This window comes from Stegostoma tigrinum, chromosome 13 (assembly GCF_030684315.1).
Source record: "Stegostoma tigrinum isolate sSteTig4 chromosome 13, sSteTig4.hap1, whole genome shotgun sequence".
NCBI lineage: Eukaryota > Metazoa > Chordata > Chondrichthyes > Orectolobiformes > Stegostomatidae > Stegostoma > Stegostoma tigrinum.
Genome location: NC_081366.1, coordinates 70421535 through 70448779, shown reverse-complemented (window position 1 = coordinate 70448779; position 27245 = coordinate 70421535). Strand labels below are relative to the sequence as shown.

Sequence of the window (27245 nt, the reverse complement as noted above, 5' to 3'; positions counted from 1 at the left end):
GTTTCCCGGATAAGGACAGGGAGAGGAGTTTTCACACTGCAGTTTGAATGTTGCTGCTGTTTAATTGCTACCCTTTCCGTCTGTCCGTCTAGCTCGTCTTGTTTCTTTTAACCGGTAGAAGGGGACTTCCCTGTCTCTTTTTCACTTGTGGTTAGGCTCCGGGCTGAGCGCGAGGCCTATGGCAGCGCGCAGCCTCGAGGTGGCTGGACCAGACTGGAGTTAGAGTGAGTGTGTTACGGCGGCTGTTCGTTCCCGGAGGAGGTGGGCGGGCAGATGGTGAGTCAGGTATCAGAGCCGCTTCTTGGTTTGGGGAAGGTAGGAGTTTACTGAGCCGGCTGGGGTCTTGCACAGGAGAGTGATTGGGGCAGTGTGGAGACCCCTCATCTCTTCATCTCCTCCACATTTCTTACCCGCATCTCCCCCCCCCCTCCCAACTTACCCGCATCTCCCCCCCCCCTCCCAACTTACCCGCATCTCCCCCCCCCTCCCAACTTACCCGCATCTCCCCCCCCCTCCCAACTTACCCGCATCTCCCCCCCCCCTCCCAACTTACCCGCGTCTCCCCCCCCCTCCCAACTTACCCGCGTCTCCCCCCCCCTCCCAACTTACCCGCGTCTCCCCCCCCCTCCCAACTTACCCGCGTCTCCCCCCCCCTCCCAACTTACCCGCGTCTCCCCCCCCCTCCCAACTTACCCGCGTCTCCCCCCCCCTCCCAACTTACCCGCGTCTCCCCCCCCCTCCCAACTTACCCGCGTCTCCCCCCCCCTCCCAACTTACCCGCGTCTCCCCCCCCCTCCCAACTTACCCGCGTCTCCCCCCCCCTCCCAACTTACCCGCGTCTTCCCCCCCCAACTTACCCGCATCTTCTCCCCCCAACTTACCCGCATCTTCCCCCCCCTCCCAACTTACCCGCATCTTCCCCCCCCCTCCCAACTTACCCGCATCTTCCCCCCCCCCCTCCCAACTTACCCGCATCTTCCCCCCCCCCTCCCAACTTACCCGCATCTTCCCCCCCCTCCCAACTTACCCGCATCTTCCCCCCCCCTCCCAACTTACCCGCATCCTTCCCCCCCCCCTCCCAACTTACCCGCATCCTTCCCCCCCCCCTCCCAACTTACCCGCATCCTTCCCCCCCCCCCTCCCAACTTACCCGCATCCTTCCCCCCCCCCTCCCAACTTACCCGCATCCTTCCCCCCCCCTCCCAACTTACCCGCATCTTCCCCCCCCTCCCAACTTACCCGCATCTTCCCCCCCCTCCCAACTTACCCGCATCTCCCCCCCTCCCCCTCCCCCTCCCAACTTACCCGCATCTCCCCCCCTCCCCCTCCCCCTCCCAACTTACCCGCATCTCCCCCCCTCCCCCTCCCAACTTACCCGCATCTCCTCCTTGGTGGAGGGAGTGTCTCGGCTCGGCCGTGCACAAGCTGCCCTTAGACTGGGGTGGAGGATGCATGGGGAGAGGTTCGATAGTTTGAATGGCCTGCTTCTGCACTGTAGGGATTCTATGATCTGAGTTGAGATGGGGCAAGCCGCATGGTGGGTCGGTTGATGTGTGGAGTTGGTGTAAATACCCTGATAGCCTGGGAGCTGGAATGGGGAGGGATGGGATCGAGGGGGCTGAGGTACTATCTCAGTATTTGCATCTGCAAACACTCAAGAGGAGGTACTTGGGTGGGGGTGTGCTAATGATGATATTAGGAACATAGCAGCTTGGACAAATGGTCTGTTCCGGCTGTCTTGCCATTCAGCAAAGTCCATGGCTGATCTGTTCCAGGCCTCAACCAGCATTCCTGCAGTTTTTCGTTTTGGGCTGTGGAGAAGGCCGAGCTCCATGCCTTCTGGAACTGGAAACTAATGCTGTGAATAACTTTGGCATGTCGATTGCTGCATCTCTGCAAAATTTGAGCGGGAGTGTTTTGCTTAACTCCTATTTTGAAAATCTATCTTCTACTTAAATACCTTTGTGATCTAACCTCCCATGGACTTCTGTAGGAGAAATTTCCAAATGCTCACTCCTACCTTGGAGATGAAATTGCTTTGTATCCCTATTTTAAATGAGTGTCCCCTTACTTTGCAACTGTGCCTGCTTGTTCAAGATACCCCACAAATAGAAACGTCTTCTGAACATCAACCCAGTAAGCTGCTTCAGAAACTTTAAAGGTAATGGGAACTGCAGATGCTGGAGAATCTGACTTAAAGTGTGGAGCTGGATGAACACAGCAGGCCAAGCAGCATCTTAGGAGCGCAAAAGCTGACATTTCAGGCCTAGACCCTTCTTCAGAAAAGCTTTTCTGATGAAGGGTCTAGGCCTGAAATACCAGCTTTTGTGCTCCTCAGATGCTGCTTGGCCTGCTGTGTTCATCCAGCTCCACCCTTCAGAAACTGATCTTTCAATAAGATCACCTTTTCATTCTTCTAAAGCAAAATAAATAAAGGCTTGATGAGTCAACGGCTTCATCCTGGGAACCAGCCAGTCGAATCTCTTGAACTAACTCCAATTATTGTATATCCTTTCTTAAACATGGGAATTAAAACTTTTTATACTGCTGCAGGTATGACCCCTCAAACACCCTGCATGGTTGGAAGAAGACTTTCCTACTTTTAAACTCTCAATTCCTAGCAATAAAGGCCAAAATTAACAACATCATTAGGCCATTCAGCCCCTTGAGCCAGTTCTACCATTTAATGTGATCATAACTGATCCGTGTTCGAACTCCATACATCTGCCTTTGGTCTTTGCTTAACAGAAATTTAGTGTGCTCAACTGATCCTGCATCCACTACCATTTGTGGAAGTGTTCCAAATGCCTACCACCATTTGTATGAAGTGCTTCCTAACATCCTTTCTGAATGGTCTGTCTCCAGTTGTCAGGTTTTGCCCCCTCATTCTATAATACCCAATCAGTGGAAATAATTTTATTTTCATCTACCATATCTTTTCCTGTTAATATCTTGAAGACTTCAAACAGATCACTCCTTAACCCCATCTATTCTGGAGAAAGTAGACCTAATTTGCATAAGCTGTCCTCAACCTAAATCCTGAAGTCCAATTATCATATTTTCCCCAGTACTGATGCCAGTGTCTCACAGATTGGAACCCATTTCTCCCACACCAGTCTTTAAAGCCACACATTTACCTTTAAATCTTATTTACCCCATACCTCTTTGTATGCAGCTCCAATAATTGCAAGTTATTGCATTTAAAGTTCAGCATCTTAGCTAGGCCTTAAGGTGCTCATAATCCTTCAGCAAAACTTCTTTCCTAGTGCTGCCTGTATTGTACCCATGTGGACCATGAAAACTGGGTCCTGCTCCTTTCATGCTAAGTTCCTCTGCAGCCCAGAAGAGAGAGATTCTGAACTTTGGTACCAGTTAGACAACACAGCCTTCAGAACACTGTCATTGCTACAGACAACACATATTCCCCTAACTATGCTATCAGCTATTACCAAATTACCATACTTTTCTGTTCCTGCTTGAATGGTGGTGTGGACCATCGTGCTGTGGTCAATTTGCTTGTCCCCTCTGCAGTCTGTATGCCCTCGTCCAAGAACACTGGACGTACTGGACAAGGGATCTGACTGAGGCTTCTTCAAAGATAAATTCTCTAACTGCCTCACTTGCGGTCTGTACCTGACCATAGACCAAACTGATGCAATAAATCTAAAATATGTGACTGCCACCTGAAACAAGCTGCTCAGGTACCTCTCTTCCCTCCCTGATGTATTCCAGTTGTATAGAGTTGTACAGCACAGAAAAAGACCCTTTTGGTCCAGACCGACCAGATATCTTAATTAATCTAGTACTATTTATCCCATATCCCTCTAATCCCTTTCTATTTATGTACCTATCTAGATGAGTTTTTAACCTTGTATTCGTACCTGCCTCCACTACTTCCTCTGGCAGCTTGTTCCACGCATGCACCACTCTGTGGAAAAACTTACCCCATAGGTCCCTTTTATATCTTTGCCTTCTCACCTTAAACCTATGCCCTCGAGTTTTGAACTGCTGTACTTTGAGGAAAAGACCTTGGAAATTCACCCTGTCCATGCCCCTCATGACCTTATAAATCTCTATAAGGTCACCTCTTAGTCTCTGACACTAGGGAAAATATTCTGTCTTTCTGTTCACTTTCTCCCTATCGCTCAAACCCTCCGACCCCAACAACATCCTTATAAATCTTTTCTGTACCCTTTCAAGTTTAACCACATCTTTCCTATAGCAGCGAGACTGGAATTGAAATGTGATGTTCCGAAAGTGACCAAACCAATGTCCTGGACAGGACATGACATTCCAAATCCTATACTCAATGCACTGACCAGTAAAGGCAAGTATACCAAATGTCCCCTTCGCAACCCTGGCTACCTTCAAGGAACAGTGAACCTGTAGCGCAAGGCCTCTTTGTTTGGCAAGATGCTCCAAGATCCTATCATTAAGTGTACAAGTCCTACCCTGATTTGCTTCCCCAAAATGCAACTGTGTTTTTAAAAAAAAACTTGGCTGATCAGTCTCAAAAAAAACAGAGGTTGTCCACTTCTGTAGTTTCAGGCAGGGATTTTTATTCTCCTGAAATCAATTAAACCCCTGCAGCACCATGACGTTCCGTATCAGCTGTGAAACTACACTTGTTTGCTGTTTCATAGAAACCAAATCTGAGCCTTATGCAATTTCTCAGTTTCTGAACTTGTCATTTCGCCACTGCCCTGAAACATACTCTTCTTCCTCCCTTTTTAAGGTATTTTTGTTCTTGATTGTATTTGTTATGAAGTTCCAAAAACAATGCAACAACTTAGTAAAAAAAACAGCAACTATTGCCCCAAAGAAGTGAGTAAATCCACCTAGCCTTCAAAGCAGTTAGTCACTCAGCCAGGAACGCTTGCATCGGTGATAAAGGGAACTGTAATGTGATGCTGTAGAATCCAAGATAACACAGTGTGGAGCTGTATGAACACAGCAGGCCAAGCAGCATCTCATGAGCACAAAAGCTGACGTTTCGGGCCTAGACCCTTCATCAGAGAGGGGGATGGGGAGAGGGAACTGGAATAAATAGGGAGAGAGGGGGAGGCGGACCGAAGATGGAGGGTAAAGAAGATAGGTGGAGAGAGTATAGGTGGGGAGGTAGGGAGGGGATAGGTCAGTCCAGGGAAGACGGACAGGTCAAGGAGGTGGGATGAGGTTAGTAGGTAGATGGGGGTGCGGCTTGGGGTGGGAGGAAGGGATGGGTGAGAGGAAGAACCGGTGAGGGAGGCAGAGACAGGTTGGACTGGTTTTGGGATGCAGTGGGTGGGGGGGAAGAGCTGGGCTGGTTGTGTGGTGCAGTGGGGGGAGGGGACGAACTGGGCTGGTTTAGGGATGCAGTTGGGGGAGGGGAGATTTTGAAACTGGTGAAGTCCACATTGATACCGTTAGGCTGCAGGGTTCCCAGGCGGAATATGAGTTGCTGTTCCTGCAACCTTCGGGTGGCATCATTGTGGCAGTGCAGGAGGCCCATGATGGACATGTCATCTAGATAATGGGAGAATGGAAATGGTTTGCGACTGGGAGGTGCAGTTGTTTGTTGCGAACTGAGTGGAGGTGTTCTGCAAAGCGGTCTCCAAGCCTCCGCTTGGTTTCCCCAATGTAGAGGAAGCCACACCGGGTAGAGTGGATGCAGTATACCACATTGGCAGATGTGCAGGTGAACCTCTGCTTAATGTGGAATGTCATCTTGGGGCCTGGGATAGGGGTGAGGGAGGTGGTGTGGGGGCAAGTGTAGCATTTCCTGCGGTTGCAGGGGAAGGTGCCGGGTGTGGTGGGGTTGGAGGGCAGCGTGGAGCGAACAAGGGAGTCACAGAGAGTGGTCTCTTTGGAAAGCAGACAGGGGTGGGGATGGAAAAATGTCTTGGGTGGTGGGGTCGGATTGTAAATGGCGGAAGTGTCGGAGGATGATGCATTGTATCCGGTGGTTGGTAGGGTGGTGTGTGAGAACGAGGGGAATCCTCCTGGGGCGGTTGTGGCGGGGGCGGGGTGAGAGGGATGTGTTGCGGGAAATATGGGAGACGCGGTCAAGGGCATTCTCGATCACTGTGGGGGGGGAAAGTTGCGGTCCTTGAAGAACTTGGACATCTGGGATGTGCGGGAGTGGAATGTCTTATCGTGGGAGCAGATGCGGAGGCAGAGGAATTGAGAATAGGGAATGGAATTTTTGCAGGAGGGTGGGTGGGAGGAGGTGTATTCTAGGTAGCTGTAGGAGTCGGGCTTGAAATGGACATCAGTTACAAGCTGGTTGCCTGAGTTGGAAACTGAGAGGTCCAGGAAGGTGAGGGATGTGCTGGAGATGGCCCAGGTGAACTGAAGGTTGGGGTGGAAGGTGTTGGTGAAGTGGATGAACTGTTCGAGCTCCGCTGGGGAGCAAGAGGCGGCACCGATACAGTCGTCATTTCGCCATTTACAATCCGACCCCACCACCCAAGACATTTTTCCATCCCCACCCCTCTCTGCTTTCCGGAGAGACCACTCTCTCCGTGACTCCCTTGTTCGCTCCACACTGCCCTCCGACCCCACCGCACCTGGCACCTTCCCCTGCAACCGCCGGAAATGCTACACTTGCCCCCACACCACCTCCCTCACCCCTATCCCAGGCTCCAAGATGACATTCCACATTAAGCAGAGGTTCACCTGCACATCTGCCAATGTGGTATACTGCATCCACTGTACCCGGTGTGGTTCCCTCTACATTGGGGAAACCAAGCGGAGGCTTAGAGACCGCTTTGCAGAACACCTCCGCTCAGTTCGCAACAAACAACTGCACCTCCCAGTCGCAAACCATTTCCACTCCCCCTCCCATTCTCTAGATGACATGTCCATCATGGGCCTCCTGCACTACCACAATGATGCCACCCGAAGGTTGCAGGAACAGCAACTCATATTCCGCCTGGGAACCCTGCAGCCTAATGGTATCAATGTGGACTTCACCAGTTTCAAAATCTCCCCTTGCCCTACTGCATCCCTAAACCAGCCCAGTTCGTCCCCTCCCCCCACTGCACCACACAACCAGCCCAGCTCTTCTTCCCCCCCACCCACATCCCAAAACCAGTCCAACCTGTCTCTGCCTCCCTAACCGGTTCTTCCTCTCACCCATCCCTTCCTCCCACCCCAAGCCGCACCCCCATCTACCTACTAACCTCATCCCACCTCCTTGACCTGTCCGTCTTCCCTGGACTGACCTATCCCCTCCCTACCTCCCCACCTATATTCTCTCCACCTATCTTCTTTACCCTCCATCTTCGGTCCGCCTCCCCCTCTCTCCCTATTTATTCCAGTTCCCTCTCCCCATCCCCCTCTCTGATGAAGGGTCTAGGCCCGAAACGTCAGCTTTTGTGCTCCTGAGATGCTGCTTGGCCTGCTGTGTTCATCCAGCCTCACATTTTATTATCAGGGCAATATAAATTGGCATTTCCAAAAGTATGAGCTAATAATTGAAAGACTGCACGAATTTGTAAGGGAAAATCTTGTTTACCAACTTGATTTAAGTTTGAAGTGATGTCTTGTTGCTAAAGATAGTGCAACCGATGTCAGTATATGGTCTTAAAAATGACATTTGACAAAGCAAAATGTGATAGACTTGTTAGCAAATTGAAAGCCATGGGATTGTGGTTACTTGGATACAAAACAGGCTAAGGGACTGGCAGTGTGGAGTAATGGTGAATGGCAGTTTATTTCAGTGTTGTGATTACTGATTTTTGTTTTCTATTGATGACCTGGGCTTAGGTCTGCTGGGCAATATTTCCCAAATTTGTACCATCTGGAAGCTTTGAAATGTAGTAAATCACAGGGTGGGTAATATTGGTCTGAAGAATGGCAAATGTTGGGTGAAACGGGCAGTCACATGAAATGTCCTGTATCACTTAATCACAATACTAGAAGGTACCTTCAGCCCCAGTCTCCCTTCGATCCCTGATATTTTATTATTCCTCTTTAGATTTTTATGCTCTACCCTCTCATATTAACTACGCAGTCTTTGTCCAGTGGTGCTGAATGGATAATTGTCTTGGTGCCTCCCTATGATCTCTATCATCTCTGATTCCTTTCTGCCAGTTTGATCCACTTTATGCTGACTAAAATATGGCTTAGAGTTGTCATGTTCTTTAATCAACCTGTTTAGAACTGTAACGATACACCCTGTGGAACAGGTGGGACTCAAACATGGTGTTCTGGCGCAGAAATAGGAACACTACCATTGCACCAAAAGAGCCCAATTTCCTTCAGGTAGATGTTTCTAATTGACCTGGTCAGATATGTAGTGACATACCCTTGGGGCAGATTGGACTTTTCCTAGCAATGGGGACACTACAACTGTGCCAGAAGAGCCCTAGTTCCTCGGACTACTATACCAGGTGTGACTATCTTCAGCAGCTTCATCATTTACCCTGTCTTTCATCGTGAGTTTTGAAATGGGAATGTTCACTGATAAAACACAGGCTTCTTCAGAAGGAGTTGTGTAATGAGAGCCTCAGCCTTGAACTGATAGTGGCAAATAACATTTGTACCAGGTGATTACGGCCTCCAAAAAGGAGATTTTAAATATTTCCCATGACATTCAATATTTTTACTGTTGCTGAATTCCCTGCTATTAGCATCAGTGGCGGTGGGAGCCATTAAAATGGGACTCTGCCAGCTATGAAAGTTATCACTGTTGCTATAGGAGCATTTCAAGAGTCTGATCCTGTAAAATCTAACAATCACCTGATTTTCCAAGAGGCTATCTGCGAGGCATAATTCAAGCTTATGATGGAATACTCTCCATTTGCCTGAATGGATGTAGCTGCAATAACACTGAAAAAGCTGAATGCCATCCTAGATAAAGCAGCTGTTTGATTCAGGCCATCTGCCTATATATTCACTGTCCCTTCAACTCGTGCCAGCTGACAGCAGTGTACCATCGACAAGGTGGAGCAATTTGTCTTCCATTGATACCATCTCCCAAAACGCATGACATAAAGGCCAAGGGCAATGGATGCATGGGAGCACCACAATCTGCAACACCTGTCTCACGACCACTGAGCCACACGTTGACCTGTAATTATATCAAATTCCTGGATCTCTTTTCCACAGCACTGTGTGTCTACCAATACCAGGTTGCCTGCTGTTTAAGACATAAACTCACAACTGCTATCTTGGGACAAAATAAGGAATGAACAAAATCAGCAGTGGTTTTGACCCGGGAACAAATTTTAAAAGAAAATATTCTGTTCAAATAGTTGGATGTAGTCCTCGGTGTAAGATCCTTTCTGCTAGTGCCTCTGTATACAAAGTGATACTGATTTGCCCAAGAAATGAGACACCACCAGGTTTCAGATATACTCCCACTCATCAAGTGTTGAGACCTCGATATTAGTCACCATTCTGGATCTCAGCATTTTCCTTTGCAAGCTCTTCATCTTCTTCCCAGCTACACAATGGTGCTGCGATGAGGTAGGCACACACTGCTGCAGAAAGTTGAATTCAATGATAGTCGCACATAAAATCTGCAGTGGGCAACCATGCCCCATCTTGTGGGAGTACCTGTTGGGTAGCTGGCTACTGTGAAAAGGGTGTTGTCTCTGCCACATACTGAACGAAGGCCTCTTTGTGCCTGGGAAGAGGCTAAGCAAGTATCCACTTCTGGGTAGTTGGAGAGCTTGCTCTTTCTTTTACAAGAATATTATATAGAGAGGTCTAAATAGACACTGGGTGTGGCTTTTGCCCTGCTACCCCACATATCTGTGATTCATGTCTCACACTTGTAAACCATCTCAGTAATTTGACAGCCGTCTGCAGTTTTAAAGTGAATTTTTTTTAAACTAGTTATAATGTGAAGGATAGCTAGACTGTCAGGAAGGGTAATTTTTGTAATTGACTTTTCTAAGCGGATGGGGGGAAAATGTCAGGCCTGTACAAACAGATTACTTTTCGAAAGGCAGAGCTGGTAGTACAAGTGGGAAGCAGAATACTGAAAGAGGGTAAGATAATGAAAGAAAAATAACAATGTAAACTAGTGTGATTTATGAATTCTTAAGTAGAAAGGAAACTGTGGCATCAGTTTAACTAAAGTAACAGCTAGCTAGTAAACACCTACGGTCATACTAGTCTAAAGCATGGGATATTGTCTGATCTTGGGAAGCTGAGCAGACTCTAACCTGGTTAGTGCTTGGATGGGAGACTGCATGGGCATATCAGGTGCAGTAGGTTTAGTTGCTGTTAGAGGCTGCTCATAGCTCTGTGTGTAAACACTGATGTTAAGCATCACCAGTTCTGCTACTGACTGCTGCTCTTGCTCATGCTTGCTTTTGTCTACTTGCATTAGAAGGTACAGCATGAGAGTGGATGGTTGAGACAGGATTGGGTGAGAAAAGTAGAAGAAAATAGGGAAAGAAAACTTGTGGAATCATAGAATCCCTACAGTATGGAAACAGGCTATTTGGCCCATCGAGTCTTCACTGACTCTCCAAAGAGCAGCCCAACCAGACCCGCCCTTCCCATCCTATCCCTTTAACTGTGCATTTCCCATGGCTAATCCCCATATCCCTGGACATTATGACCAACTTAGTGTCACTGATCCATCTACCTGCACATCTTTAGTCTATGGAAGAAAAACCAGAGCACATGGAGGAAACCTGTGGGGTGAATGTGCAAACTCCACACAGTCAGTCGTCTGAGGGCAGAATTGAACTCCAGGTCCCTGGTGCTCTGAGGCAAAAGTGCTAACCATTGAGTTACAGTGCTGCCCTAGTATACCACCATGAGATATCAAGGCACATTATAAATCAAGAGCAAAACAGAAATTACTGTCAAAACTGAGCAGGTATGGCAGCAGCATAGGGGAGAAAGCAGAGTTAACGTTTCAAGTCCAAATATCACTTTTCTTCCATTCACAGAAAGATCTTGGAGGAAACATTACTCTAGATCGATAATAAAACAAAGATGAGGCTGGAGACCTGATACAAAGACAGAAATTGCTGGTGAAACTGAGTGGGTCTGGGAGCAACTCTGGGGAGAAACCAGAGTTAACGTTTCAAGTACAAATGCCACTTTTTTTTTCCCAGCTGCCATCAGTTCTTGTGAAGAATTTTACTGGACTTGAAACATAAATTCTGTTTTCCCCCCAGAGTTGCTCCCAGACCTGCTGAGTTTCACCAGCAGTTTCTGTCTTTGCGTCAGGTCTCCACCTTTGTTTTATTATCAATCGAGGGTAATGTTCCCTCCAACAGCTTTGTGAAAGGCTGTCGCTTCGTGTGCTGACTGGAATTGTGGTTTGTGCAGCAACTTAGAGGCTGACTTATGACTATTGGTCATCAAATCTTCTGGGCTAGAGGAAGTGGTCATGCAGCTCAGAGGGTATGTTAGTATAGACTGACATCCCACATCCAGTGTATTGATGAGTTACTGTCAGTAGTCTAACCAGAATGATTTTGATGTTTAGTTCATACTTTAATATTCTATAAATATAGACTATGTTTGAGACTGACTTGGAAAAACAGTTGGTATTAAAATAATAGTGACATAAATTTTTGTGCTGCCTGGAATTTGTCAATGATAATCATTAGCATCTTCTACTTTTGCAGGCTGCCCAATGCTATACAAGACATATTTGAATCGACTATCAAAAGCTGCTCTTACAGTTGGTTTTTCAACATGCAGTAGGGCAACGAATGAAGCATTTCTTTGTGAGATGCTACACGTGCATGCTCAAAGTCACAAAACTATGGCTAAAACTAAATTTGAATACGTTCGCCAGTTTGAAGCTGATGATACCTGCCTACAGAATTGCTGGGTTGTAGTTCGACTGGATGGCCGAAATTTTCACAAGTGAGTGGAAAGCAGAGATACGTACTGCATGTTAACAAAGTGTGGAGCTGTATGAACACAGCAGGCCAAACAGCATCTCAGGAGCACAAAAGCTGATGTTTCAGGCCTCGACCCTTCGTCAGAGAGGGGGATGGGGAGAAGGAACTGGAATAAATAGGGAGAGAGGGGGAGGCGGACCAAAGATGGAGAGAAAACAAGATAGTTAGACAGGAAAGTATAAGTGAGGACGTAGGGAGGGGATAGGTCAGTCCAGGGAAGACAGACAGGTCAAGGAGGCGGGATGAGGTGGGACGTAGGAAACGGAGGTGCTGCTTGAGGTGGGAGGAAGGGATGGGTGAGAGGAAGAACAAGTTAGGGAAGCAGAGACCGGCTGGGCTGGTTTTGGGATGCAGTGGGACGAGTTGGGCTGCAGTGGGAGAAGGGGAGATTTTGAAGCTTGTCAAGTCTCTCCCCCCGCCCCCCCAACTGCATCACTTAACCAGCCCTGCCTGTCTCTGCTTCCCTAACTTGTTCTTCATCTCACCCATCCCTTCCTCCCGCCTCCTTGACCTGTCCGTCTTTCCTGGACTGACCTATCCCCTCCTACCTCCTCAGCTATACTTTCCTGTCTACCTATCTTGTTTTCTCTCCATCTTCGGTCCGCCTCCCCCTCTCTCCCTATTTATTCCAGTTCCTTCTCCCCGCCCCCTCTCGGAAGGGTCTAGGCCCAAAACGTCAGCTTTTGTGGTCCTGAGATGCTGTTTGGCCAGCTGTGTTCATCCAGCTCCACACTTTGTCTTGGATTCTCCAGCATGTGCAGTTCCCATTATCACTGATAAGTACTGCATGTTGCTGTTTTCATGAAGTCCCCTAAAATTAACATTTTTGTAAAGTCTCTCCCTGTATTTTAACTCTTATGAAGTATCAGTAAATCATCGGTCACACTACCAGATCTCTCTGTCTGCTGGTCCATGAGCATAAGAAAAAGATAGGCCATTTACTCCCCTGATCCTGTCCATCACTTTATGTAGCGAATGGTCTGTATCTTAAATCATTCCACTGTCACGATAAATCCATAAATGGCCTTGTCTAACAAAATCTTTTTTTTAAAAATTGATTGAACTAGCACAATTTTCTTACAACATATAGAATATTGCAACACAGAAAAAGCACTTCAGCACATCAAGCCTGTACGAACCCTTTCAAAAAGGTGAATCCAGTTACCCTTTCTACCACCATTTTACCTTGGTGCTTCTTGATCTTTCTCATAAATGCCTTTTTTATGTTTGTGTCCCTGTTCTAGACTCCGGTCAGTAGGAATGCTTTCTTCTAAATGCTTACACACCTCAAATTAACTAATTTCTTAATCTTCTGTGTTCATCTGTACTCCTAATATCACCATTGAAGTCCTGGTAATATTCTTGTGAATCTGCTGTGCTCCTTCCCAGGCTATGCTATTTTTGGCTTGGGGAGAGCAGTGCACTTTATTTATTTTTGGTCCAACATGAGTTTCACATGACTGTGAGAAAACTTCTCTTTATTCTGTGCCTCTTATTATAAAGGCTGTCATTCTAAAAGTTTTTTTTCTAAAATTATATTTTGCACATGATCTGTGTTCTTGAATACTAAAGCTGTTGGAATTGACATTGGCTCGCTTTTTGATTATGTCAATGTGGACTTCTTTTGCCTTTTTTGGTCCAAAATCATTAACTTCCTAGTTATCTGAATTTAAAATCTGTTACAGGTTCATTTTATTTGTTCTATAAATGTCTACATATTTTTTATACTTTGTCATACACTCATTACTACATTGCCAATCTTTGACGTCAGAAAACTTGGGCATAAGGCTCTTGTGCTATCTAAGCCATTAATAGATGAGGTGAATAATTGAGTCATTAAGCTTTAATTTCAGTTAACTTTTTAATGTGGAACTCCATATGAACAATAACTGTAGATGTTGCTTTGACTGCTACATTAGTTACTTCCTGTTTTAAAAAAATTCGGTTGACGTGTCCTAGCTATAACGCTTCAGTATTGTCTTTCTGTACTCCACTCCAATATCTATTCAGTTATACCAATAGATGATAGTCTGTTGCCTTAACCGCTTTGCCATGGCAATCAGACCCCCTAGCATGTTATCAAACTTCTAATCCTCTAAGGTCTTCCAGTAGATTTGTAGCTTGGTTGTTTAGCTCGCTGAGCTGGTTCATTGTTTTTCTGCAGACGTTTCATTACTCTGCTGGGTAACATCAGTGCAGCCTCCGATGAAGCGCCGTTGTATTTTCCCACTTATTTTTTAAACTCTGGAGTCCGTTGAAATGAAATGTCTGCAGAAAAACAACGAACTAGCTTGGTGAGCCAACCAATCACACAATTCTAATCTTTCTGCCCAGAACACTCCTTAGAGTGATCTTAAGATTCTTTTGTTGCTGAATTAGAGGAAATTACTTCTCCTTTTGTTAAGTAAGGTCTGGTTGAAGCTTTGTATCTTGGCTGAATGTATTTGAATTCTAAGTTCAGCATGATGAACATGCTTCTGGTTGCAACTCTCACCCATTGGACAGCACTTACTTAAACTTATTTCTTGACTTCAGGTTTGCAAATCTGCATGATTTCAGAAAACCCAATGATGAGCGGGCCCTCCGTCTGATGACACGAAGTGCTTTAACTGTCATGGAAGAACTGAATGACATCGTGATCGCCTATGGCCAAAGTGATGAGTACAGCTTTGTCTTTAAAAAGAAAAGTAACTGGTTCAAAAGGAGAGCAAGGTGTAGTGTACAAATTAAGGCCTTTACTCTGGATCAGTTTTTCTGGTTTTACTTAATTCAGATGTATTGAGTGTCAGGGAAAGCAAAGATGAATTTAATAGTTTAGTTACTTTGACATAAATAGGAAAACTTTCTACTAGTTGCTAAGTCAGTAATTAGAAGACATAAGTTTAATGTCATTCAGAAAACAGGAAGAAGTTAAAAGGTGAATACACTTATTTTAATACTTAAGACAGTTGGGGTGAAACTGGCAAATAGATCCCATAACTACTTTAAGAAGGTAAATGGGCAAGTATTACTTGAAAATGAATTTAAAAGTTTGGGCTGTACTGAGCATTGGAAAGAGGAGGACACGTTGAGTCTGTTCCTGCCTTCAGTTGGACCCTTACTGTGTACCTTAATTCCACATACTTGCCTTGGTTCTGTGTCCCTTAATTTCCAAAGAGTTTGAATCATTCTAAGTTGAGGGTTAAATTTTCAGGGATTGTAAAATGAAATGAGAATCTCAGGTGTATGAAGGCAAGCTAAAAGTGTGTGAGTGATGCTGTGAGCAAGATAGAACTGGCCTAGGGTGAATGCCTGTGAAGACTACAGGAAAGAAGCAGTTAATGTAAGACCCCAGGGCAATGATATATGGGGATTGTAATATATATGTTGTAATGTTTTGTATGAATATTGGAAGTTTCTACAATCGATCAGTGGAATTCTACAGTTTGGTGATAAGACTGGCTGTCCTGTGTATGCATAAAATAAGTGATTGTTACTTGTTTACTGAAGTCCTCTTTGAGGTTGTCTGAGAACAATATTGCTTGAAACTGAATTTTTTTAAAACTGCATTTTCAGTTAACCAGAGCTTAACAATGTGGGCGTCATCTGAATTGGTTCATGCTTATGGAAGAGCGCTACAGTGATTTACCATTGCCTTCCGGAGGGTGGCTGACCAGGGAAATTTCCTGTTCTTACCACTTACCTTAATGGCGTAATGGAAAGACTTGCAGCCTTATCAACCTGTTTGGTAAAGTTGTAAATGAACATTGTGGTAGAGAAGTCCAAGTATGGCCTTGAACCCAGTGTCATCCATTCCATCATAAGACTTCCTTAATCTTCTATACGTAAGGGAATAAAAGCCTAAGGTATCCAATATGCCCTCTTAATATTACCCATTTAACTCTGGGTATCATTACCAGAATGACTTTGCAGAATGCTGGCACAGGTATGAGCTGAAGATGTGTCCTTTCCTTATGTGTGAGATGCCCTACAGCACATACTGAAAGAAGATGACCAGGTTGTATTAACTGTTGTATACAGTGAAGGGTTAAATGGCTTATGTGTGGCTTGTTTATTTGTTGAAGGTGGCAAGTTTGGTGGAGTGAAGAAATAGGGAATCACTAATAAATCTCGTTGGTTCCTTTTTTTCCTCCCCCTTCAGCCAGCTACTGAACAGGTGATGGGCTTCAGTGATAGCTGCTCCCCGGGATTTCACTCGCAGCTGTTTCTCAATATTATTTGAGACAGCAAATACTGGCAGCTTGTTCACTTGTCCTTTGGACAAATGCAGTACTTCCCAGGTATAGACTTTTATTTCTCATACCTGCCGCAGAAAAGGAATCCAAAAATTAAACTGTCCTGACTGGGATTAGCTAGCTTAACATAAACCAGGACCCAGTGAAAGTCTTCAACGTATCCCAAATGGTATCAGTACATAAACATTACGACATGTGAAGCGAGACGTTTGAACTAACTGGTTCAAATGTTGAATTTATGTCAACACGGGTCTTATCTCATCTTGTTTCATGTGACTGTATCTGCATATCCTTGTATTCATTTCTCCCATGTGCACTCACCTCGGTTACTCTAGATCATTCACATTATTAGTCCATCTTGTAATAAGTCCCACATTCTGACCACACACACTTTTTAGGCTTGCATATTTGCTTCGTGAACTAAAGGACAAATCTGTTTTTACTCTTGTAGAACCACTGTAATGTCAAGTGGGCAGCTTGATAAATGGAACATGATTTCCTGTGATTAACAGTTCACTTTTTTCTTCCCTCTTTCAACAGCAAATTCATGAGCCACGTGGTCTCGCAGTTTTCTTCCAGCTTTGTTTTTTACTGGAAAGATTACTTTAAAGATCAGGCCCTCTTATTTCCACCTGGATTTGATGGAAGAGTCATTCTTTATCCAAGCAACCAGAACCTGCGAGACTACCTAAGCTGGAGGCAGGCAGACTGTAAGATATTTACCCTTTCAAAAAAAATGTCGTTCAATTAAGATTGTATTAATTTTTCTTGTGCCTTCACTCAATGATGTAGTAAAAGTGTGTGCGCGTGTATAATATATTGATCCACTCTACAATTTGCCCTGCCTTCCTTAAAGGCTTTGCCCCTTTGCAGAGATACAGGTTATCATGGCCCCTTCAAACCTCTGCCTAGTGCCCATTTTTAAAATGAACGTTGCTATGTGTTTGTTCTTCTTTAAAGTGGGACGGGAACTTCCCAGGGGTATGCATACATCTATATCTTATGGCCAGATAAAGCCTACCTGAGAGGAATCAGACGTGCTTTTGACTACTTCAGTTGTGGCATTTGGAATCCATTGCTAGTCTTGCCCAAAAATCAGTGAAGTGTCTTGTAATTGTGTTTGGTATCTCAGCATAGCCAGGGGACGGTAAGAGACAGAGGGTGTTGGTGAAGGTTGTATTTTGGACTGGAGGCCTGTGACCAAAAGTGTTCCACAGGCTTTGGTGATTGTCTGCTGTTGTTTGTCTTTTATAAAAAAACTATTCGGATGAGAATTTAGGAAGCATGGTTAGTATGCTTGTGGATGACACCAAACTTCATGGTATAGTGGACAGTGAACAATGTTATCCAAGGTTACAAAGGAATCTTGATCAGTCAAGCCAATGGGTCAAGGAGTTGCAGATGGAGTTTAATTTGGATAAATACAAAATGTTGTATTTTGGTAAGATGAGGAAGGGCAGGACTTTTACAGTTAATGGCCAGGCCCAGGGGAGTGTTGATGAACAGAGACCTAGGGGTTCAGGTGCATAGTCCTTCGAAAGTAATGTCACAGGTAGACAGGATGGTAAAGAAGGTGTTTGACAAGCTTACAATCGTTGCTCAGACCATTGAGTATAGGAGTTGGGATGTCGTGTTGCAGTTGTACAGGAAGTTGGTGAGGTCACTTTTGGAGTACTGTGTATAGTTATGATCACTCTTCTGTAGAAAGAATACTATTAAATTGGAGAGGCTGCAGAAAAGAGTTACAAGCATATTATTGAGACTGGAAGGTTTGAGTTATAAGGAGAGGCTGGGACTTTTCACTGGAGCATAGGAGGTTGAGGGATGACTGATAGAGGTTTATAAAATCATGAGGGGCATGATAGGTGAATAGCAAGGGTTTTTTTTTCAAAACTGGAGAGCATATAATGTGAGGAGAAAAATTTAAAAAGGACCAGAGGAGAAACTTGTTCACAAAGTGAGTAGTCCTTATGTGGAATGAACTGCAGGGGATATAGTGGATACAGTTACATTACATTTGAAAGACATTCAGTCAGGCATGTGAAAAGGATAGATTTAGAGAGATATGGGCCAAACACAGTCAAATGTTTAGTTTGGGAAACTTGGTTGGTGTCGATGAGTTGGACCAAAGGGTCTGCTTCCATGCTGTTTGACTACGAATTTGTTTACTGGATAGTTTTGGTTTTTCATGGTTCACATGAATTTAGTATGAAAATGTCAAAACTACTCCAAATTTTTTTCTGTTGAAAGATTGCCTGCTTTGTGCCATAAGATGGGGTGTACTTTAATGCCCATGCATACTTGTACAATACAATGTATTGAAAATAGTTGTTACTAATATTCCAGTTTAAATGCTTTAAGCAGTGGTTTTCCATCAATAGGTCATATTAACAACCTCTACAACACAACGTTTTGGGCATTAGTGCAGCAAGGTGGTTTGACTAACAGCGAAGCTGAAGAAAAACTAAAGGTAATGATCTTGACACTATTCAGTACGGCTGCTTGCCCAGCTGAAGTTTTGTTTAAAATGGTGTGAAGCTGGATGAACACAGCAGGCCGAGCACGAAAGCTGATGTTTCGGGTCAAGACCCTTCGGGTCAAGACCCTTCAAAAATCAATTTTTCCTGCTCCTCTGCTGCTTGGCCTGCTGTGTTCATCCAGCTTCACACCATTTTATCGCAGTTTCTCCAGCATCGGCAGTTCCTGCTATCTCTGAAATTTTGTTTTAACAGTTTATCTTATATCAAGAATTGCTTGTCCCCTCTGCAGTCTGTATGCCCCGGACCTATTGGACAAGGGCTCTGACTGAGTCTTCTTCAAAGGTAAATTCTGAACCTGCCTCACTTGCAGTCTGTACCTGACCACAGACCAAACTGATGTAATTAGTCTAAAATATGTGACTGCCACCTGAAGCAAGGTGCTCAGGTACCTCTCTTCCCTCCCTGATGTTTTGCAGATGTATAGAGTTGTATAGCACAGAAAAAGACCCTTTGGTCCAAACTGACCAGATACCTTAAATTAATCTAGTCCCATTTGTCCCATACCCCTCTAACCCCTTTCTATTCAGGTACCTGTCCAGATGCGTTTTTAAGGTAGAGTAATAGTAATAGTGGTGAATAGAGGATTGACAGATTTAGATGTACAGTAAAAAGCTTGAAGTATAATGCTGGCAAAGCGGGGAGATGCTAGGCATTAGCATTCCTGCTAAGGTAGTGGTAATTGAAGATGAGCACATGCTCAAGTCTATATTTGGGGGAAAAATGCCAGGGATGATGGGAATTGCTAAACTTCAGAGTACCTAACCAGTCAAGTTTGAGAGAGACTAGAGATTGAGCTGCGTGAGCAGGGAAAGTTGGCAACATAAAAGTTGGCTGGCAAACTAGCCTTCTGTACTGAACTCTATAAAAATGGATGCACTGGAACGTTATTGGGGCTCTGAACTATCTTGACGAAGGTCTAACTGAGTGATCAGAAGGCTTAATCCACAATGATGGCTCTCTAACAAAAGGTACTAAACATGCTGAACTGCTAAACCTGATATAAGTAGCTCATTTGATAAATGTAAATTAAATGATCAGTAGCCCACGACTTTTTAGTGGGTATATTGGAGGAAAAGAATTAGGATTGTCCTATGGGGCAACTCTATATTTACAACACTGTGTGTCTTGAAAGTCACAAACCATCTGATTATGGAGAACCTCGCAGTGAAGTCCAATTTAGTCATTGTGGTATCCACATGTTCGCTTGCAGCATTTGCTACCTGTTTACCAGGACTCTGAGGTGTAATTTTTAATTTTTTCACTTCCATAGCTGAGGGTTATTACTGGCAACTGTAGTGACTCTGTAGAAAGAGGTAATTTTTAGTTTTTCATGTGACTGTTTGTTGTCAAGGCCAGTATTTGTTGCCCTGCCCTAATTAATTTAAACTGAATGGCTTACTGGCTATTTCAGAAAGCAGCTAAGATTCATCCACATTGCGGGTCTGGAGCCGCATGCAGGCCAGACCAGGTGAGGACAGCAGGTTTTCTTCCTTAAAGGACTTTAGGGAACCAGGCAGATTTTTAGGACAATTGGCAATTGTCGTCCTGGTTTCCATTAGATTAGTTTTCTTTTAAGAGGAGGTTTTTGGAGTAAAAAGGTTGGCACTGTGCATTCAGTGCAGTCCCCTCTCCTGAATTCATCTGGTGTTTTTGGGTCTGAACTTTGTTGCTTTGACTCATTTGATTGACTGCTACCTTTAGTGGCAAGTTGTGGATTCAAGCCCCATGTTGGAGAACACACTCAATCTTGGTTGACACTTCATTGCAGTGTTTGACAGGGAGGCCTGCACCACTGAAGGTACAGTCCTTTATGGGAGCTATTTAACTAATGTTTCAACTACTTCTTTAAACTGTCAATAAAGATCCCATGCTGTCATTTAAAGAGCACAGTGTCCTTGCTGTCATTCTGCCTCTAACCTGTACTATCAAGATTAGACAACAGTGTGGAGCTGGAGGAACACAGGCTAGGCAGCATCAGAGGAGCAGGAAAACTGATGTTTCGGGTCAGGCCCCTTCTTCAGAAAAACCATCAAGAATAGGCTGTTATTCTGATTGCTGTCTGTGGGGCCCTGTTGTGAAAAATGGCTGCTGGTTTGCCTATATGAATTATTGTAATTAAAAATAACTTCAGTTATTGGAAAATATATACTAGCATAAATTCAAGTTTATTAATCTTTAAGAATGAATAATAGTATCCTGCCTAAGGGCAGCTCTTCTGCTTTTTCCTTTTGTCCAATGCATTCCATTTCAGTTAGTTATAAATGCCTTTGCATTTGCATTTGAATTATGTAAAGTCATTCTTTTTCTCCTTGGTTTACAACCCCTTAAAGTTTCTATGGTCACCTCCTTCAGTAAGATCTCATGCCTTATAATATGGCCAGTCCAAACTTGTTGCCTTTTCTTGATGATAGTGACTATCGAATTTCCTTCCTCCACCATCTTAAATGCCTTCGTGGCTTTTGCAATCTTTCCAGCTGACCTCCTTCAGAATCATACTTCACCAATTTCCAGTTTTTGGGTATTGGTCTTTGGTCCACGTTTAAAACTTTAAAGAACAAAGCACTCCAAATTGCAGCATTTAGAATTCTTGCTTGTTCATCTAAGCATTTCTTTATTTTTAGCATATGCATTACATGACATAGTTGCACTGGCTCTGATTCTTTACGGTGGCAAGCTATCTTCAAAATGCTGTCTCACTGATTGAATTGCAATAGCTATTTCAACTGTTGACATTGACCTTCCCAACATTATTTGTTCCTGTCTTCATAACGGATGTTTTTAGGATATTACTCTGTCCATAAGATTTCACTGCTACTTTCTTTTCTATTTAGTGTCTGTGGGATTTGTCACTTTAATGATTGCTTGTTTTTATATTATAGCTTGGAAGGGTTATTTTTTAATTTGCCTTATGATACATTGTTTTTATTCTCTCTTGGTCACAGGGTAGTCTTGCAGGAGAAAAAAACGACATTTTATTTCTGGAGTTTAATATCAACTACAATAAAGAACCAGAAATGTATAGAAAAGGAACAGTGTTGATATGGCATAAGGTGAGGAGAGTTCTATAACACTCGAATGACAACAGCAAGATGTATGGCATTCGCACTTGAGGTGTTTCATTGTCAGTTCCAGCTTATCTACTCAGCTGCCTGTAATGCTCGCACTTTATGCTTCTCCTCACTAGGAACCAAGATGAAAGCAAATGTTGTCAGTGTTTGAAATACAGGTCCCTTAAAGGATTAACCACAACAGTATTAGAATTGATGATAAATAATGCCAATTGCATGTTGTGGATGTGAGTTTGCTCGCTGAGCTACAAGGTTAGTTTTCAGACATATGTTGTAAATGTTGCATGTTGTACTTGAAAGCTAGGTGGTTCTTAGAAAATAGGCAAAAAAATTAGGTTCTGATGTGAGTTGGTTAGCTAAGTTGACTGGACAGCTGATTGGTAATGCAGAGTAATGCTAACAACATGCGTTCGATTCCTGCACTGGCTGAACTTCTTGTGAAAGTCTCCTCAACATGTCTACATGCCTGAGCTGTGGTGACCCTCATGTTAAATCATCACCAGTTGAGAGCAGTCTTATAGTCAGGGAGAACTGTGGTAGCATCCTTACCTCTGGGCCAAGAATCATGTTTCAAATCCTACCTGCTCCAGATGTGTAATGTAAATCTCTGAATAGGTTGATATAAAAACATCAAGAGCTGGGTACTTTGGATTCTTGTGGTAGAGTGGTGGTGTATCTATCTTGAGGCCCAGAGTCCTGGGTTCAAATCTCACCTACACCACAGCAATGTCATAAGATCTCTTGAACAGGTTGACAAAAATGTTAGTGTTAGGTTCTGGACCTGGTCAATATCTAGAAAATGGTTGACTCACATTATAGCTCTTCCCCCGTCAGAACAACCAACTATCATCAGAGACCGACTGTTTAGCAATCCGTGCCTCCTTCATTACAGGTTCTGATGGCTGGTAAAAGGGAGGGTTGTGGCTGCTGTAGTGGTGGAGATAGGTTGGGAGGAATGGGCTGGCAAATTGAGCAGTAGTGGTTGTCCAGTTCATAGTGGATGTCCCATTGGCGGCAAAAAGCAGTGTTCAGCCCTGATATTGTCCAGTTTGGAGGGTGCTCAGGCATGTGGTGGTCTTCCATCTGAGCATACCCAGACTTGCACAGAACTCTAAGTCAGTGGACCTTCCTCGAGATTCTGCCCCACAACCTGAGCAGCCCCATGGAAACTTGATCCATGTTCTCCTGCATAGTGTGAAGGAGCATGCTGCAGCTATGTCATCTGTGCTATCTGCTGCCTGGACATGTTTTGGTGTTCTATTCCACTGCCAAGTTGCAAGGTCTCCAGTGAAAGGCTGTCGCCATGGTCGAGTTGGCTTTCCATTTGGGATCTGAGGTGGATGGTGTTGCACGCAACAATTCCATGCAACACTCGGACTCTGAACCCAACTGCTTCTTTGCGGTAACAAGGTGTGGAGCTGGATGAACACAGCAGGCTGAGCAGGAGCGCTGACATTTCGGGCCTAGACCCTTCAAGGTCTAGGTCTAACCCTAACCCTTCAAGGGTCTAGGCCTGAAATGTCAGCCTTCCAGCTCCTATGATGCTGCTGTGTTCATCCAGCTCTACACCTTGTTATCGCAGATTCTCCAGCATCTGCGGTTCTTACTATCTCTGCTTCTTTGTGGTGCTGTGGAATGTGTGGGTCATGTAAATGTTAGTTGTGGTTGGGGTTGCACTGTTTAGTTAGCTTTTTAACTTATTTTTGTTGCACTTTTTCCCCCATGCCCCTTTTCTTTGTGCACTGGGGTGTGGGCATTTTGGAGGACTTCCTTGTGGGCCTGGCTAAGGTAGTCATCAATGGATCCAAGCAATAAGTCTCAGACTCCAAATGCCAGGCTCTCTGTCTAATGGTTATGTTTGTGCCTGGGTGTCCTTGGAGAGGGGGCAAATGGTGTCCATTGGTACCCTTGAAAATTTTAGAGATGGGCACCAATTGGGCTGGAATACATTATCACCCCCTTCAACACTAATTTGTTTCAGTTCCCCCATCCATTGTTTTTCCCCATTTTGATTTTATTTGTTATGGTTGCTCTGTTCTGGTGGGCAGCATTTGTAACTTGTTAATTTGGTGATGGGTTTATTTATATAACTAAAAACTGAGTCTTGTCCAAACCAATGTCTGAGACATGGTCGACTCACATCATTGCCTGCCCTTATCATGAGTAGTAGCTATCGTGTGAGCCGCTTTCCCAGAATCTATGCCTCAGTTATCACAGATTTAAGTGGCTGGTGAAAGCAAGAGGTGACCAGAGTCTAGATGGTGAAGAAGTGGGCTGGATGCTACGACAAGAACAAGTGTGTTGTGTGTGGCAAGTGCCATTCACAGCCTGAAAAACATGGTGGTCAGCTCAGGTGTCATTCGTGGGTTGATGGAGGCTCTGGTTTGCAGTGAATTCCATCAGAGCATATCCCTGCTTGGAAAGATAAAGGCCTTCTATCAAGATCCTGTGCCCCACAATCTGAGCTGCTTCATGGAAATGTCCTCTGTTTTTAGGTTACAGTGCCCTGTCGTAATTTTTGCTTTTCTCAATTTGGTTTTTTTTAAATGTCACTGACTTATGACTGCCCAGTGTTCTGGGCAGGTAGAGGTGGAAAATGATGTCTGTGCTAAAATACAGTAAAGTCCTTATAAATCTGTGTTCTTTTGTTGAATTCAACAAGTGAATATCTGTTATCTACATCTTTACCTGACAATAACTGTGGATTCTGCCCCCTCCACTGTCCCAGGCAGTGTTGTAATAAAAGGAATCCTTTGGTATGTTTCTAATCTGCAGGAACCTGTGTGGATGCAGCAGTGACTCATTCTGGTTTTACGGCTATTGCTGACTCCTCTAGGTGGTCTAATGTTTTGAGTGTGTAATCTTTGTTATACTTATGGGATTTAATATCCTCCATATAAATTAAGTTGATGGCGTGTTTCTGACTGCCTTGCCTCCTGAATAAAGATTGCATAGAAAGATGCGTGTGGAGCTCTGTAATTCCATGAAGATTGATTTTCTGTGCATAGAAGCACTTGTTTGTGATTAAGAAATGTAAGGTTCTGGTTTTGAATTGATGGATCTTGCTTTGTGCAAATTATCCACAATGTTTGTCTATAAAACCTGAATGCATTTTAAAATAATTCATTTTTATGAACTGGCCCTAGTAACGCTGAGGACCTCATCAATTTAGAACTGTGTAGACACCAAGTCTTAGGGTCATGATTTAACTTCCCTTCCCAATCTTTTCCCTGTCATGGGAATGATCGCATGGCACTATTTTGAAGAGCACGGGTGCTCCTCACAATGCCCTGGCCATTTTTATCCTTCAATCAGCATCACATTTTTAATTGAAAAGGATGTTATTAATTTGGTCGTTATCACATTTTTATTTGTGGGAACTTGTGTGCAAATTGGCTGCCAGATTTTCTCTGCTACTACAGTGACCACACTTGAATACTGCTGTAAAATGCTTTGGGACATTGTGCAATCGTGAAAGGCACTATTGAAATGCAGTTCTTTTTCTTGGAAGTTGTTATTGTTTGGAAAAGGTTACTTGTAGTAAATCCTATAAAGAAGATGGGTTAAGTGCTCACCTAGCAGATGTAGATATTCAGTATGCTACAGTTCAGATGCAAAATGGTGGGTCGGAGAAGCTCCTTAGCCCAGTTACAGTTAATTGTGGCATAGGTTACAGGGGAAAGCTGTTGAAGTGCGCAGTTTTAGTAGCTTCAAGATGCAATTTGATACATTTTAGGGAGCATTTGAGTCCTGGAAATATGATGGATTTGACCCTTGACTAGGACAAAATTACTGGATCTGACTGGACTGATTTTTTTCAGTGTTTTCACGTGTATTTGAGTGAGATTTGTTATGATATTGACATCCCTTCTTGATTTTATTTTCATCCCTTTTTAAGGTTGACGAATCTGTTGATAAAAAGGTTATAACTCCGGATGCACCAGAGGGAAAAAACGTTGTGGTTAAAAGGATTCGCAAAAAAGTTCTTCCATTTCATGTGGACATCATTGGTGATAAGTTCTGGGAGGAGCACTCGGAGATTCTTGCTGATGACAGTTAAGCAAAGATTTCTCCTTAACACTATCCTGATGGTACTGACATTGGGAATTCAGATCAACAAGCACTGTGGTTCTCATGATTCCTTGTTTAGCCAATTGTTTTGGACTTTGACATGCAGAGAATGATGAAATTATGCTACGTAATGCCTGAGTCACTTCCAAGCTACTCATCTATCTTTTCAGTGGGGTTCACAGGATTGCAAGGAGGGGCAAGATCCTTTGATTTTCTTCTCTTTCGTTCCCTTCCTCATCAGAATGCTGAACCCAGGAATCATCATACTGCTGCTGGCCAAACTAATATGGATGAGATTGCAAAATTTAAGTTGGGGCCTTGATCCCATTTAAAATTGAATGATATTTTTTAATGTTTTAATGTCAGATGTGCTTTTGACAAATGCCTTTGACTGAAGAAATGTAATATTATGACTAATTCAAGTTAATTCTCTTTATTAAATCTTGGCAATGTTTTAAATTTCTTCAAATTGTCTGACCTTGTGCATGATCAACTAATCTCACTTTGTGTACTTCACTCAAATATTTAGTTACGTGTTAACTCACCTGAGTCACATTGCAGACATTTATTGCATAAATTTGTGGAATACATTGCATTTTTAATCAACACATTTTAAACTTATTATATTTTTCCTTATTGTTGATATTTGCAATAGATGCCACAATAAAGATAATGGAGGCAAAACCGTTGGTTGGTGACTTAGATGCTGTGATGGGTGCCTACATTTTTGCAGGTGAATGAGTCAAATGACAACTTTTTTGTTTAACAGAAATTCTAATTTCTAAGTATATAAAGTCACCATAGACCTTCCAGATCACCAGCTTGCTCAATCATTAGAAATAGGCAAATTGTGGTGGTTTAACTTCGGGGTCACCGCACTTCGGTTGATGGGAGAGATTAGGAAGGAGATGATAACATCAATGTGCATAGAACCTTTATAAAGCAAGCCAAACAGCTTCCTAGCCACCTAAAAGATTAGGTTGGATATGTGATCTAAGCTTGGTCAAAGAAGGTTTTAAAGAGCATCATAGAGGTTTAAGGAGGAAATTTCAAACCTATAGTCTGACACGGCTGCAGGCACAGATGCCAAAGTCAGATATACAATAAAGAATTGCAAATGCACAGGCCTGAAGCAGTTGTAGAGCTGGTGGAGGTTAGATATAGGGAGATCTGAAACCATGGAAATTTAAAAACACTCCTAAGAACCTATATGAACCAAAGAACCCAAGTATATGTGGGTAGGCTATGTGACCCATTAGCCTGCTCCATCATTCAACAAGATCACTGATTTAATTGTGGCCTCAATTCCCCTTTCTTGCTTACCGCTCTTATTGATCAACAATCTGTCAAATTCAGCCTTGAATATATTCATGATGCAGTCTGCATTGCTATCTGGGTAGAAACACTCAAGACACTCACCTTAATTTTGCTCTTAAATGGGAAACACCTTATTTTGAAACAATACTC

General features: G+C 43.8%; 1 protein-coding gene across 7 annotated transcripts; it reads left to right on the top strand.

The window, feature by feature from the left end:
• thg1l (tRNA-histidine guanylyltransferase 1-like) lies at window positions 1-26241 on the top strand. 7 transcript variants are annotated; one of them, XM_048543287.2, is made up of 7 exons: window positions 7-224; window positions 11583-11826; window positions 14400-14576; window positions 16640-16809; window positions 18481-18569; window positions 21582-21689; window positions 25606-26241. In XM_048543287.2, exons 2-7 carry the CDS (start codon window positions 11591-11593, stop codon window positions 25765-25767), a joined length of 942 nt encoding a protein of 313 aa, XP_048399244.1. In that variant the 5' UTR covers window positions 7-224; window positions 11583-11590; the 3' UTR covers window positions 25768-26241. The 7 variants fall into 7 exon arrangements, with proteins under 7 accessions (XP_048399245.1, XP_048399244.1, XP_048399243.1 ...); XM_048543286.2 differs by having other exon boundaries at window positions 7-285; XM_048543285.2 differs by having other exon boundaries at window positions 10-276.
• The last annotated feature ends 1004 nt before the right edge of the window (window positions 26242-27245 follow it).